The sequence below is a fragment of the Mauremys mutica genome, chromosome 13 (assembly GCF_020497125.1).
Source record: "Mauremys mutica isolate MM-2020 ecotype Southern chromosome 13, ASM2049712v1, whole genome shotgun sequence".
Taxonomy (NCBI): domain Eukaryota; kingdom Metazoa; phylum Chordata; order Testudines; family Geoemydidae; genus Mauremys; species Mauremys mutica.
Window position 1 is genome coordinate 36,720,107 of NC_059084.1, and position 15,673 is coordinate 36,735,779.

Consider the following 15,673-nt stretch of genomic DNA (forward strand, 5'->3'; position numbering starts at 1 on the left):
ATATGCACCGTGGTGACCCGTTGAACATTAATATCTTGTTAAGTTGTATGTGCTATCACTGTATATGAATTTTATGAAGTTTTGCTATATATGTGCTACAGAAACACGTTATGAGGTTGGGAACACCCACAAGCAGCCTTTCAGGTACAACAATAAAAAGGCCAAACAACATTGATGGCCCATTGAGGGGAATACAAACACTCACAAAGATTTCCCCAGGAACTGTGTACAATGGAAATCTCTCAGAGATGGCACATACCCAGCGGAGACTGTTTGACTCATGTGACAGCAAAAGATCTTTCCTGCAAGCTGGAAGAAGATATAAAAGGGGGAAATGACAGCCTCACTTGGCTTCACTCCCCTTACAACTCAGCATCTGGAAACACCTTAGGAACAAAGACTGAACTAGGGAAGGGGGTCCTGGGCAGGAAAGAAGAACGCCTTGCCTGTGTATGAAAGGTTGGTGGACTGTTTGTATCTATTTTCTGCAGTTAACAAATGGATTTTTATTTTTATTTTTTTTACCTAGAAACACAGGGAATCCGCTCAGGAACAAAATCTGGTGCACTGTCCTCTCCAAATTGAGAGGGGGCGGACTGGGTAATAAATTTACAGTGGTCATGCTTTTGATCAGGGCAAGATGGTACAGCTCTGGGGTCCTCAGATGTGGAGCTGGGGGAGAGCTGGCTGGAGCCTCTCTCTCATTAGTTCAGGAGTGGCTGAGGAGAAGCATTCATGCAACTGCAGCTGGGTGTGTCCCTGACTGTGTAAATGCTTGTGTGAGTGCAGAATTAGGAGTGATCTGTAGTTTGTCATAGCCTCACAGTGAGCAAGGGAGCCCAGGCTGGTGAGACAAAAGGCTCAGCGGTACCCTAGTTCCAGGTTGTGCCCCAGGGAAGTCTGTCACAAAGATTGAGCATGACCACAGGTACCTATCAGGACTCCTGGGTTCTACTCTCACCACTAGGTAAACAGTTGAGATTACTATAGAATAGAAAATAGGGACAGTAGAGGTTAGGGAGTGGGGAAGGGGTGGCTATATTGTATAATGGTCACTAGGGGGTAGCTTAGGGTGGAGGTGAGTAAGGGATGGCTATATTGTATAATGGGCACTAGGAGAAGTAGCAGGTGAAGGATGGAAACGCCTAAAGAAGCTGACTCGTGTGCAGAGGCAGGAGGAGCCGGGTGCCATGTCTGGTATGGAAGGGACAGAGTGGGACTAGAGGAAGCAGCAGGTTCCCTTGGCTGCCCTCTATGCACAGACTGGGCCTTGCATCTACTCCTCAATAGCTACAGGAAACCCATATTTGCATCTGATGACAATTTTCGTGGACATCCCTAACTCAGTGTAATGGCCGAATATGCAGTTAAATTTGCACTTGGTGATGTTGAAAAAACGTTTGCTCTGATACCAGCCATCCCAGAGGTGTTTCCCTTCCCCACGGCAGACGTTAATGATCTTCTCAATAGGTTCATGGATGAAGATGTGTTTCAGCTTCCCATATAGTCCCCGGTTCCACATCATCATGTCGCAGTGGGTGTTCTGGTTGGAGACTTGGGTCTTTCGGTAGTCCCAGTGCTCCCACAGGAATTGTTCGAATGGGGGGAAACATGACTGCCCGCTGGCCAGGGCCATGTCTATCACGGGATCGAATTGCAGTGGGGAGAGAGCGGGGAGATGGATGGAGACAACATGAGGTGGGGCTCTGCTTCCTCTGTGGAACATTCATGACAGCCTGTATCCCATTTTCGCCCCTTTTTAGAATCATGATAAATTTGTACTTCGCAAGGTATGCCTTGTGAGATATTGTTTCAACATTCATAATCTGCTGATCATCATTGTCATGATAAAATATATGTAATAACATTGTAAGAAGAGTTGTAAGGTTTTGCTGCATAGAAAGCAGTGGTCCAAATTCCTTCTTCTCCCCTTTCGCTCTGCTCAAGACCTCACCAAAGCCTAAAGGAGTGGGAGGGGAAATGCAATAAACAGCTGGGTCAGGGCAATCCTGCTAGAGCTGATTATTAAAAGCAGGGGACCAGCAGACGGGGTACGGGAAGTGAATAAACAGCACGTGTCCTGACAGAGACGTGGGCTCCACAGAAACATCAGTAGGTGTGTTTCCCTGCAAGCAAGCGAAGGTGCAATTGTAACACAGGTGGGCGGTGTCACGCCAGCTTTCATCTGAGAAGCGTGGGTAGTAATAGCCTACAGCACAGACTTCGCCTCAAGCTAGCTGGCCCAGTCCCAGCCTGCCAGGGACTCTGGGTACCTACCCTGGTTACCCTCTGTGCTGCTGTCCAGGCCAACATGTCCCCACTTCTGTTGTTTCCTGTGCTAGCAAGATTAAAGTTCTCATGGAAACACCCACCCATGCTGCTATCACACCTTCATTTGCTGTGTAGACAGACCCCAAATCCTGACCCACTGGCACCTTCCTAATCCAGTCCTAGCCTAGAAACTCACAAGTCTGTCGGTGCCCTTAAGTCCTGACCCACAGCCCCCTGCTGTCCCAGCCCTGGACTCTGTTGCAGTAATTGAGATGGAATCCATGGGCCCAGAGAGATTAAGGTGTTAATATGACCCTGCCACTGTCCAGGATTCAACAGTGTTAAACAAGATTCGGGATTTGATATCCAGAGCCCTTGGCCTGCTCAGTCCCCTGGCAAACACACTGTTAACAATCCTGTCAACCTTTCATGAAAGATACAGAAAAGGAGAAAAACCCCATTCAATGTTTTATTAAGGGTACAGAAAACAAGGATAAACAGTTCAATCCTTTGAACTGTAAAGTGTTCAGGGTTTTACTTTAATGACATCCCTTATTCCCTTTCCCTGGATTTGCGGAGAGGCTTTAGAAGGAAGCCCCGTCCTCTTTGAAAGTCTCATAAATGATTTTAAAGATGGTGATAACTGTCCTTTAGGGATAAAGAGAAGGAGTTAGTTGTGACTGGCTGGAGCTGTTGTTATTGCTGTGGTTGTTACAGTGCAGTCCTGCTTCCTAGAAGACAAAATGCACCAGACACACACGAGAGGGGAAAGAGAAGAATGGAAAAGAGATAAAATGCAGCTTCGTCTATGGTGTGACTCTCCCTCGCATCCTCAGAGCTAGAGAAACCCAGTCCGGCGCAATTTTACCAGCTGCTCTGAGACCTGGCAACTTGCACTCGCCTGGGGTGTTCAGGGCATTGCTTTTAACAGGCTCACAGCAATGTTGTGGAATATACAGTCTTGGCCAGCTCAGACAGACGCTTATTAGATAGAAGGAAAGAATCCAGTGGGCAGAGGAAAGGCACATGGCAGGCAGGGAAATAAAGTCTCCTGTCCCAGGTAGTGGTTGGGATTTAGCTGACGTTGGTGAAGGTGTAGGATGAAGGCGACCCAGTGGTGTCATGCTGGATCCCATGGTCCCAGGAGATGGTTGGGGTAGCGGCCAGGATGGTAACGTTCTCTCCTTCCCCTTCATTCGGTCAGTAATTGTTGCGTTCGCTTCCTTTCCTCTATTAATTTTGCTCCTGAACTTGCCCCCTATTTTGAGTTTCCTGAAAGGGAGGGATGGGTGGAATGGCCCCTCCCTTCATTAGTTTGTTCACCAGTGAGGTCTAATTTCCCACACATCAATTTTGGCCCATTGATTTCCAGTCCCGCACTTCTCCTGTTTACCAGGCAAGATCTTAACACAGACCTTGACTGATCTCAGGGGGCCTGTGCGTTTAGGCTAATTCAGTCTGTCTCACTTTTGCACCTTTCCCCATCAACCTTTATTGTTATATGTGATCGGAAGGTTCGTAAACTTTCACTCTTCACACTTGAGTTTAAAATTAGGCTAAATTTGTAGGCCCAATTATGACTACAGGTTCCCATCCCTCACAGCTCTGCTGGAGCCCCATAATCAGTGGCCCAGCAGGCAGGTGTGAGTGGAGAACAAACAGTCCATGTCCTGCTAAGGCCCTGGGCTCCACATAAATATCTAAGGGTAGGTCTATACTTACCCGCCGGGTCGATGTGTAGAGTTCGACTTCTCGGAGTTCGAACTATCGCATCTAATCTAGATTCGATAGTTCGAACTCTGAACGCGCTCCTGTCGACTCCGGAACTCCACCACCGCGAACAGCGGTGGCGGAGTCGACGAGGGAGCCGCGGACTTCGATCCCGCGGCGTCTGGACAGGTAAGAAGTTCGAACTAAGGTAGTTCGACTTCAGCTACGCTATTCGAATAGATGAAGTCGTGTACCTTAGTTCGACCCCTCCACCCCCAGTGTAGACCAGGCCTAACACTGCATCGACCCAGCAAGTATAGATGTGATTGTAGTGCCGATGGGCACAAGTGTGCCAGGTTCAATCTAGCTAGTGTGGACAATGATAGCGGATGGCACAAACTTCACCATGGGGTATCCACCGCAGTATCAGCCCACTGGCGACCCTGGTAAGTACTCTGGTGTCTACCCCATGCTGCAGTCCATGTCAACATGTGCCCACTGCTATTCTTACCCTAGATTAACGCTAGTGTAGGAATGTCCACCCGTGCTGCAATCACACCTTCGTTTGCTGTGTAGATGCACCCTGAGTCCTGACCCACTGGCACCTGCCTAATCTAGTCCTAGCCTGGAAACTCACAACTCTGCCGGTGCCACCCTCCCTGATCTGGACCCACAGCAGCCTGCTATCCCAGCCTGGGCTCTATTGCAGTCATTTATATGGCATATATAGACCCAGAGAGTCTGTGCAGTTAACGTGACCCTGTCCCTGACCAAGTCTGAACCATGTTAAACAGGTCCGGGATTTGGCATCCAGAACCCTCAGCCTGCTCAGTCCCCTGACAAACACACTGTTAACAATCCCTTCACTGTTCTATTACGGGTACAGAAAAGAAGGACAAACAGCTCAAACCTTTGTAAAGTATTAAGGTTTTTATTTTAACTACATTCCTTGTTCCCTTTCCCTGTAGTTGGGCGGAGGTTTTAGAAGGAAGATCTCCCTGTCTGACAGTTTCACAAAAGGTATTAAAGATGCTGGTAACTGTCCCTTGGGGACAAAGAGAAGTAGTTAGTTGTGATGGGCTGGAGCTGTTGTTGTTGCTGTTGTATTTACAGTCCAGTGAATTTGCACGGCAGACACACACACGAGAGGGGAAAGAGAAAAATGTCAAAGGGAGAAAATGCAGCTTCTGTCTCTGGTGTGATTCTCCTTCACAGCCTCAGAGCTGGAGAAACACAGGCCTGGCCCACGATCTTACCAGCCACTTGGAGACTTGGCAACTTGCCTGCTTTTGCCTGCCTCTTTAATCACATATGTTGCAAAATATGCAGACTTGGCCAGCTAAGAGACTCTTATTAGATAGAAGGACAAAAGGAGAGAGAGAGACGAGGAAAAAATCAGGTGAGGAAGGGAAATGACATCTGTGGGGCAGGGGAGGCAACAAAGTCTCCCACTCCAAGTGGTGGTTGGGGTTTTGCAGGAGCTGGTGGAGATGGCCATATCAGTGGGGTCCCTCTCTATGGACTGGTCTGGTCAAAATATCTCTTGGGATTAGGATGAAGGTGGCCCGGTGTTGTCATCTTGGATCCTGTGCTCCCAGGAGATGGCCAGGCTGGCAGCCATGATGATAAAGCTCACTCCTTCCTCGTCATTAGGTCAGCAATTGTTGCATTCGCTTCCTCTCCTCTGCCATTGTTCTCACAAATTTGTCCCCTTTTTCAAGGACCCCAAAGGAAGTGATGGGTGAAATAGCCCCTCCACTCATTGTTTTGGTCACCAGTGAGGCCTAATTTCCCACAGACTAATTTTGGTCCATTGATTTCCAGTCCCTCACTTCTCTTGTTCACCAGGCATGATCTTGACATGGGCCTTGAGTGATATCCAGGGACCTGTTTGTTTGGACTAATTCAGTCTCTGTCTCACTTTTGCACCTTTCCCCATCAACATTTATCGCTATGTGTGACTGGAAATTTTGTCAACTTTTACTCTGTAGAATTGATCTTAATATTGGGGTACATTCTCAGGCTCAATTATTACAACAGCTCCTCACCCCATCACAGATCCGCTAGGGACCCTCAATCCCCACCCACATTCCTGTGCAAGGTGCCTAAAGGAATTGGATGTCATGAAAATTAGGGAGAAACTGACCATCTAAATGGCTTCTGTGATTTGAAAGTGGCAGACAGAGCACATGTACCCCTTGGTCTGCTGTGCCATTAGTAAAGGAGAGAGCAGATTAGCCAGATTCTTGTAGATCAAGTCCTCCAGCACAAATGAAAAGTGCCCCCTGAAAGGCATGAACTCACACCTGTTGATCACCAGAACTAACGCTTGACCCATGGGGCACCAGAACCATATGCAGCTGGCAGCAGTGGAATAATACAACAAGGAGTGATGTCTGTACTGATGTATATTGCACATCCAGGCATCTAAATGATAGGTTCTTCTTTCCCTGCTGGATAAGAGTGATTCTCTGAAGAGAGAAGAACTCCCATGGGATGCCGTTGAGTGTCTGGCCTCTCTCTGAGGGGCAGAAATGTACCCTTGGAATTTTCATATTGGAAGAAGGAGACAGAGATGGGAAGAACATGATGAGAAGGGGGGGATTGATGCTTGAAATTTGGAGAGGGCAATATTTCTTAGCATAAGCAAGAGATCCCCATGCTGCTTAGCTTGAGTGATCCATAAATGACATGTAGAGCTAGCATATTACAGCAGATTCCATCACCTTTTGACACCCAAGACTGCAACTCATTTGTGGATGAATGTTTACCTGCCTTAACCTCATAAATACCTTTCATTTCTTTTTCGTAGTAAATAAATCTTTAGATAGTTCAGGATAGTCTACAAGAGTTGTCTTTGGTGTGTGATCCAAGATGTAAAATGACCTGGGGTAAGTGACTGCTCCTTTGGGGCTGGGAGAAACCTGAATATTATTGTGATTTTTGGTGTAAGGGGCTGGCTATCACAAGGACAGATTTGCCTGGGATGAGAGATAAACCAGAGTATCTAAGGGGATTCTCCGTGACTCCATGTTAAGGCTGTTACAGTGTTTGAGGAGTTCACACTTGATACTTGGTTTGTGAAATCTAGTTATAGTACACACAACCATTGTGGGGTTTGTGCCTTGATTTCTGAATGCATCCTGAAGATTTTTTGTCTATTTACAGGTGGTAAATGGCTATGGAAGGAAGGAAGGAAGGAATCATTTACTCATAGATTCTTGAGCAAAACCTGAAGGTTGAGTAGGAGGAGAGGGGTGTGGGAAAAACCTGAGGCCACTGAAATCCCTGTCAAAAGCTCAGATGACTCTCAAAGGGATCATAGGAATACTGGAAGGAGGGATTTCTGTGCATGTTTGCTTGTATAAGCAGAGTCAGGATGAGCTCTACCCTGACATCTGGTGGTGAGTTGTGGAAAAGAATTTCAGGGGCTGGTCTTGTTTGCATAGGCACACTCACCGCACCTAGCATGAGCCCACAGCTGCCCAAATGGTCACTTTGGCTGCTGTGGGATCCCCAGTTTCTCTGTTTTTGGGGCAGGAAGAATGAAGTGCTGTTACCCTGATTATGTGAATCAAGGCCAGTAGAACTGTTTTATGACAGAGGGACTCACCATCACCTAAGTGGCACTTGCTAGACAAGGGACATGGGTTCCAAAACCCAATGAATTGAGAGAGACTAGGAGTAGATATTTGTACTTGATGGTCTGGGCTGCCTTTTGAGGTACTAATAGCACTTTCTTTCTCCACTGTTGAATTGTAGAGCTGATTTTGAGTCTATTCAGAGTCTAATTATGGACTGCTGTACTGAGTTAACTTTGGACCAATGGTGCACTAGTGCTGGGGCTCTTCTCCTACATGATGAAATCACTAAAGAGCTAAAATTATTAAGAGCTAAGATCACTGAGTGCTGTGTTAACTAGTGGGGGAGCCTGAAGTTATATTGCTAAGTAGCTGGCACAGTGGAGCAGTTTGTGGGATGAGTGGAGTGGCCCACGTGATGATGGGAGCTGAGAAGTTTGTGGGATGGTTGGAGCAGTCCATGGGTTGGCGAGTGGAGTGAAGTGGGGCAGAGCGGAGCAGTTTGTGGGACGCTGGGAGCAGCTCCTGGGATGGCTGGTGGAGTGGAGCAGCTCGTGGTGAAGGCTGCAGCAGAACCCCATGGAGAGGCTGGGCAGTCGGCCTCGGACCATGTAAGGTGCTCCTTAACACCCCGCACACTCCTCCCCCCTATTTCCATCCAGGCTGGGGGCGTGAGGGTAAAACTTTTGAACTATGGAGCTGCACTGACCACGGACATAGTCTTTTGGGGTGTTGGACTTTTGGGACTTTGGGGTGATCTTTTGGGGTGGTGGATTTAAGACCCTGAGGGGAAAAGGACACTGCCAAACTTACCTGGGGTGGGTCTTTTGCTCATGGTTTGGGTTATGAATCCTGTTTGTGGTGTTTCCCCAACATAATGCCGCATTGTTTCCCTCCTTTATTAAAAGGATTTTGCTACACTCAGACTCTGTGCTTGCGAGAGGGGAAGTATTGCCTCTTAGAGGCACCCGAGAGTAGTATGTAATTGTCCCAGGTCACTGGGTGGGGGCTCGAGCTGGTTTTGAATTGCGTTATTGAAACGGAAACCCTAGATACTGAACCCAGCCCTCGTTGCTGCCAACTCAGATGGGCAGAAGGGTTACATTTGTTTTTCCTAATTTCAAACCTAAACCACCCTTGCTGCAATTTAAGCTCATTGCTTCTTGTCCTATCCTCAGAGGATAAGAAGAATAATTTTCCCCTTCTCCTTGTAACAACATTTTATGTTCTTAAAAACTGTTATCATGTCCCCTCTCAGTTTTCTCTTTTCTAGACTAAACAAACAATTTTTTTTCAGTTTTCCCTTATAGGTCGTGTTTTCTAGATCTTTAATCATTTTTGTTGCTCTGCTCTGGACTTTCTCCAATTTGTCCACATCTTTCCTGAAATGTGGTGCCCCAACTGGACACAATATTCCAGTGGAGGACAAATCAGCATGGAGCAGAGCAGAAGAATGATTTCTCATATCTTGCTTACGACACTCCTGCTAATACATCCCAGAATGATGTTTGGGGTTTTTGCAACAGTGTTACATTGTTGACTCATATTCAGCTTGTGATCCACTATGATCCCTTTCTGCAGTACTCCTTCCTAGCCAGCCATTTCCCATTTTGTATGCATGCAACTCATTGTTCCTTCCCAAGTGGTGAGCTTTGAATTTTTCCATTATGAAATGTTCCTCTCCAGATCACCAAGCCAGCTGTGTATCCAGGTTATTAAAGGAGCTTGCCCATTCTGGGTGCCAACCTTGCCCTGACCCTTGGTATTTCCAGAGCATGTGTGTCAGAGAAAGAAATATATGAACCCTGCACACTAGGACACCAGGACACAGAAACACACTCACAGCCAGTTTGCAACTGCAGTAAAATCTTTTATTGCAGCCAGAGCAGCAAATTTCCTTCTGAATCAAACTCCTGCCAGAATGTTAAGTAGAAGAAGGGAAGTGTAAGGGGTAAACCTCAATGATGAAAAAATGGTTTTCAAATATATATATTAGAATGTTAGTCATAACAAACTTGCCTGTGCCTTTACTGAATTGGAAACAGATGCACAATTATTTTTATCTGTGATGTTTGGAGAATATAAAGATTTATATGCTCATGTTTTTGGTTTCTCAGGTTAATTAAAGAAATCACAGGAGGATTTCAGTTTCTATCTCATGTTCATGGTATAGACATAGAGACATTAGATTAAGAACATACAGCACTCTTGCTGGAAGACTGAAATGGAACACAACTTCACTTATTAGAATTCAGAATCGTAACACAGACAAACCCAAAAGCAGAGAGAGACAAAGCAGGCTGCTCCCCAAGGCACAACTCACCCCACCTTACTCTATGATGTCTCTCTGCAGACTGATTGCTGAACACCCAGATTGCATGCTTTCCTCCAGAGCCCCTCGCAGGCAAGCAGGACCTGTGATGGAAAGCTTAAGCTACATTATAAAGTTTAGTCACAAGGTGGCACTATGTAAAGAAAACCACAGCATATCTTTTTCGGAATGCTCGATACAATCTATATTCCTTCTTACACTAAAGTTGTGGTTATTGCCAGTGTCCATTTGGCCTCTGTCTCTGTGTGAGTATCCTGACAGAGTGTCAGAAGCAAAAGAATAGAAACTGCAGAATTTCATCAAAATGCCTAAGTTTCATGCTTCAGAGAGCTTCAGCTTCAGCAAATCATCAGACCTGCCTGCATGGAAGGAGCGGTTTGCACATTTTGCCATTGCAACTAAACTCCAAGGAGAATGGGGAGGTGCAAGTTAGCTCCCTACTCTGTGCTGGAGGCAGGGAAACTGAATATATCTTTAAAACCTTTGCCTTGGAAAGGAGAGCCACAAGAACAATTCTGTGGAGCAGCTGACTGAGTTTGATGAGTATTTTATGCCTCAGCGTAATGTGGTTAATGAGCGTGCAAGATATACCTGTACGTTCCAAAACCTGGGGAGTCTGTGGAATATTTTATAAGAGGATTTTTTGGCATGGCAGAAAACTGTGATTATGAAGACAAAAAGGAAGAGCACATTAGAGATAGAAGAGTGACTGGAATTTTAGACAAGGGGCTGCCGGATAAACTGCTAAAGAAGAGGGGTTAAACCTCTGAGACAGCAGTAGAAATGGCAATAGCATTGAATATGATTATGAGTCAAAACAGAGACCATTGGGTGCCAGAAAGAAACACAGAGGGAGTGACTTAAAACAGAGTCATGCTAGAGGATATAGCACAGCTGCAAAAAACAATTGTATTAAATTCTCAGAGGCAAGATGGGGTAAGCCCCTGGCAAAAGGGAATGCTTTTCCAACTAGATGCACAGGACACGGAGCCAAATGTCTTAAATTCACAAAAAATGGTAATTTTGCTACTGTCTGCCACACAAAGGCAGGACGTGAAGTGACCACTGACAGTCAAGAGACATTTTTTTCTAGGCTCTGTCGTGTGTAATGACACAGAGTCAGCCTGGAAGGTGGAACTGAATGTTTATTGAAAGGTTGTTAATTCTAAGCCAGATTTGGATGCAGTTGTAACAGTCATATAAGAAGGGACTTATAATCACCTTCAATCCTTCCCAGAGCTGACAGAAGCAGATGCTATCCTAAATAGCCTCAGAAGTGTTGTGAACTGCATGGCTTTAATTTTAACGTACATGGGATTAGAGTATGGGAGGCAGAAAATCTCCTCAGTCCCAGTGTGACTGCCAGAATGGGTCTAATGAGAAAAGTGGATAAAGATGATGAGACATTTGGTGATAGTGGACTTTTAGAAGGTAATCCAGTAGAACTAATCTTAAGAGAGAATGCTGAACCATACTGTGTCCATACATCCCATAGAATTCCTATCCTGTTACTTCCAAAGTAGAAACTGAATTAAAGAGAATGGAAAAGAAAGGCATAATTGAGAAAATGTCAGAGACATGGTGCGTAGCAGTGGTACCTGTTCTAAAGCAAAATTAGAAAATACGAATTTCTGTGGATCTTAAAAAAATTGAAGAAGAGGTAGTGAGAATAAAATATATCCTCCCAGCCCTAGAAGACTTTCTCCCTAAAGTGGCAGGAGCTCCAAGGTAGATGCTTCAAGTGGTTTCAGGCAATTCCTTTAAGCAAAGAGTGTGCTCAACTACCTACATTCATTATATGATCTGGGGGATATTGCTTTCAAAGATGACGTTTCAGGATTATCAGAGCTGCTAAAGAACATAAATTTTGGTGTTGTTTTTATGGATGACATTTTAGTAGATGTGTCATCAATGGAAGAACATGACAAAACCCTCATTGCCATTCTCAGCTTCATCAGTGAGTCTGAATGGAAGTTAAATAAAGAAAAATGTTTACTGCCTAAATCAAATTAAATTTTGGGGTCAGGTAATAAACAAGGATGGATTTAGTGCTAGCCCTGAGAAAGTAAAAGCAATTAGAAAATTGAAAGCACAAACAAATGTACCAGAAATGAGACACATAGTGGATATGGTAAATTATCTTCATCAGTACCTTCAAAACCTTTTGATAGTGACAAACCCACAGAATGAACTGTTCAGGTTCAATGCATCTTGGCTATGGAGGCTGTCAAAGTTAGACTCAGGACTCACAGTTTGTCAGACCACTCTGTTTTATTAGCACAGCGTTCTGCTAATGACACCCAGATAATGTGAGCCTCATGAAAGACACAAACTATCTTATTTATACAGATAAAAGGGTGAGAACTTAACAAGATAACAAAGGAAGCAGAATCAGATAAGTTTACCTGGGCTAGGCATGCATATCTTATTTCCTTACTAACTATTACCCATCTTCTGTTAATGTTTCGCCATTAGCACCATTTTTTATGCCTAATGTTTCTTTTCCTGGCACCTGTATTTCAACATTTCTTATTTCTCCTTAAAGGTACATACAACATTTCTTTAATCCATTCTTATTTTTACAATATAATTCATTCTACTTTCACAATCCCTCCTTTTGGTCAAGCTCACGCCATGACCAAAATTTTACTGGGTTCCACATATTAACCGTTCTTTATCTCTTTGTTCATCAGCAATATTCAAAATTATCATATTAGCACTCTGTTCTGCGGCAGTCACCTGAGTGGCATGCCTTACACAATTTTGGGTACAACGGGAGACTAACTGAAAACATACAAAAATTATTAGGATTCCAAACAGGATAGTCAGAGCTCCCTGAAACAACCAGTTTCCTATGCCAGAGAAATTGAACAGGTTACTTAGCCACTTCCATAAAGAACTTGGCTCTTCATGGGGAAGATATGCGATTTGTTCTAAGTGGCTAGCGTGATCTATTACCTCATTGGTATCGTCAGGTATAAACACACAACATTGTTTTCCAATGAGAGCACAGGTCCCTCCTTTGGCCTCCAGCACTATGTACAATGCCTGACGGTTTTGGAGGCCACCTGTCGGATTGCCCCTGTTTCTTTGGCCAGGGCTCTTAAACTTTCTTCCGTTTTATTTGCCATTATTTTAACTACTGCTTGTAACCTCAGGAGCCTTTTTTTTGCCTGGTGTATTACCCCCCCAAGTGGGTTAAAGGAACTGCCAATAGTCTCTTCCCAGGTGTCATTACTGTTCCATATTGTGTTAAACGGACAAGGTCCTCCAGTGAGGTCTGGGGAATTGAGTGGGATAGCCAGGACAGGAACATCAGTTTGAGAGTGGGCTGGGATGTGGCTGCAGAAATATTAAGGGTCTGAGCTATCCACACTTGCTGCTGGATAAAAGAATTGTCATTGTGGACTCCCCAGACCTTCAGACACCAACAGCTGAGGAACAGGCACCACCAGAGGCGCATGTTGGAGGCAGGGCCCTTCTGGTTCTGACAACCTCAACTGAGGGAACTGTAGTCACAGTTTTATGTCCACCAGGCAGCAGGTGCTAGGCTCACTACTGCTTTTTCTTGGGCCTTGCTTTAGGTAGTCGTCTGCTTCTGGCAACCCTTACGAGAGCGTAGATTGTAAGGTATTGCAGGCTGTTCCTCTACATCTCCTTCTGGAGTCAAAATTGACTCTGCGTGGTCCCAAGGTGATGATTGGTTCACTGGGAGTGGTGCATTCTTACACTGCGAAGCATGTATCCACTCTGCAATGTCAGACAGTTTAACAGCCGTCTGGCTAGTAAGCAGTGCCTGATGATTCTTTGATGTTCTTTAAGTATCTTTACTACTTCTTCCTTGACTCTGGCTATAACAATGGCCTTCACACCTTATCTTTTCCTGATGCATACATTCCTCATTCACACAAACAGATTGAGAATACAAACAGTAGTATTTTACATCCAACAAAAAGGCATTGCACATTAAACCTTGCTAAGTTTTACAGTTAATAACCAAGACAATTTACATTGAGACCAAGGCCTTCAATGTTTCTCTAATTTACTTAAACAGACACAATAGAGAATCCTGTCTCTTACTACCTAAATCTTAAAACAAAGAGTTAAAGAGGGCCCAATTTGTAATGCATATGGGAAAACAGAATCTTATAGTCCCAGAGGGTCATTTCTTTCTGCTATTCAAAAAGGGTGGCTAGCAGGATGAAATCAAATTATACATTATAAAGTCCAGCTCCTACATATCCCCCTTTTGACACTAAGATTATTAATCGCCAGTGTCACTTCTTATTTAGTCCACATAATAGAAAATACTGGGAGGTGATTTGGACCTGTGGCTCTAGCTTTGCATACATTTGTTTTATCCACCAGCACATTTTAAACATTTCAATTAAACACATACAATTTAAAACCAAAAACAATTAGGGGTAGTAACATTAGTATGCCAGTAGTTGTGGGAGACCATCCAGAAAATATGTTATACCAATGGTAAGCTGTTATGTCTTTCTGCAGTGGCAATTCTTAACATGTCCCCATTTTATCCTTTTAAAACACTTGTTTCCAAGAATTAACACACACATTGCCCATTATACAATACTTTGGTCTAATTATTAATTTTATCCCACATACAGAATCCTAGTGAGATGTCTTTACTACAGGGCTTTGGAGCAACAGGCATGGATAAGCATACCCACTTTTGAGGAGTCCACTTGGTACAACCTCTGGTGTCCAATAGTTTCCCTTTCTCCCCAGCCCACTGGCTTGAGGAACAGGACAGCCAGAAAGATCCCAGTTGCAATCTGTGGAGTGGGCTAACCTTCCATATCTTTGCTTCCAGAGCCTGTTGGTGTGCAATATTAACAACAATTTCTTCACTTAACAAATTTTGTCTTACCGTACTGGAGACATACTGCATCCAGTTATATTGATAGGTATTAAACAATTATCTTTTTCTTTGCTTTAACAGATGTATTAAAACCTTAATATTCTCTGATATTACCCAAAACATCTTATGTTCTAAATATCTGCATTTTAGTACCGTACATTCCATAGCTATTGCAGTATGTTTTTTTTTCACTTTTATTTGTTTTTGTAATAGGTTGTTCTGTAGCTGGTATTAGCTTTTTCTGATTTTCTGAAAGACAAAAATAACATTTTTCTACCCCTTTCAGGGTGGCATTGATTGTCGCTTAAAAGATTCCTTTCTTTTACAAATACCCTTTCTGATTGCAGGCAAAACAGAGGAATTACCCCCATATTTTCCTGTTGTTTTTTTGTTCAATAGGCAGGCCAGGTTTTAATGGCTTCTACTTTTTAAGGGTTATGGGGAAATTATTCCACTGTTTAGTTATTAAATTCATGAGGTGGTGTACCTCAAGTTTTTCTTCTTATATAGCAGACCAAGTTTGTAATGTTTTTCCTGCTGTGTTAAGCTTTAAGTTTATTCACAGGTAATAGCTGAGAAGCATCATTAACATATTACCTTCAAGGATTTTTCCAAAAAGTCATACACACTATACGTTGTTACAGGGGTACTTACTAACATTAAATTTATTTCAATGTTTAATATTAACAATAACATTTAGCATCAAATCTCTTAAAGGGATCTTGTTATACCATGTCTTTAATTTAGGCAATTTCTTTTGTGCTGGCAGTTTTCACCTTCCTTTATCAGTTAGGTAATTTGCATCAACACAGGCTTGGCTTTTGGATTCAAAGCCATCAGCAGAGCTCAGAGACTCTGTCTTAAAAGGGACACAATCAGCTTCCACCAGAGTTTTGA

The 15,673-nt window shown here is 44.0% G+C and overlaps 1 protein-coding gene across 1 annotated transcript; it reads right to left on the reverse strand.

Annotated features, from left to right (window-relative positions):
• Positions 1 to 1,276: 1,276 nt before the first annotated feature.
• Positions 1,277 to 1,636, reverse strand: LOC123348345 (ribonuclease pancreatic-like). The gene has a single exon (XM_044985859.1). The coding sequence runs from the start codon at positions 1,634 to 1,636 to the stop codon at positions 1,277 to 1,279; it is 360 nt and encodes a 119-aa protein (XP_044841794.1).
• Positions 1,637 to 15,673: the final 14,037 nt, after the last annotated feature.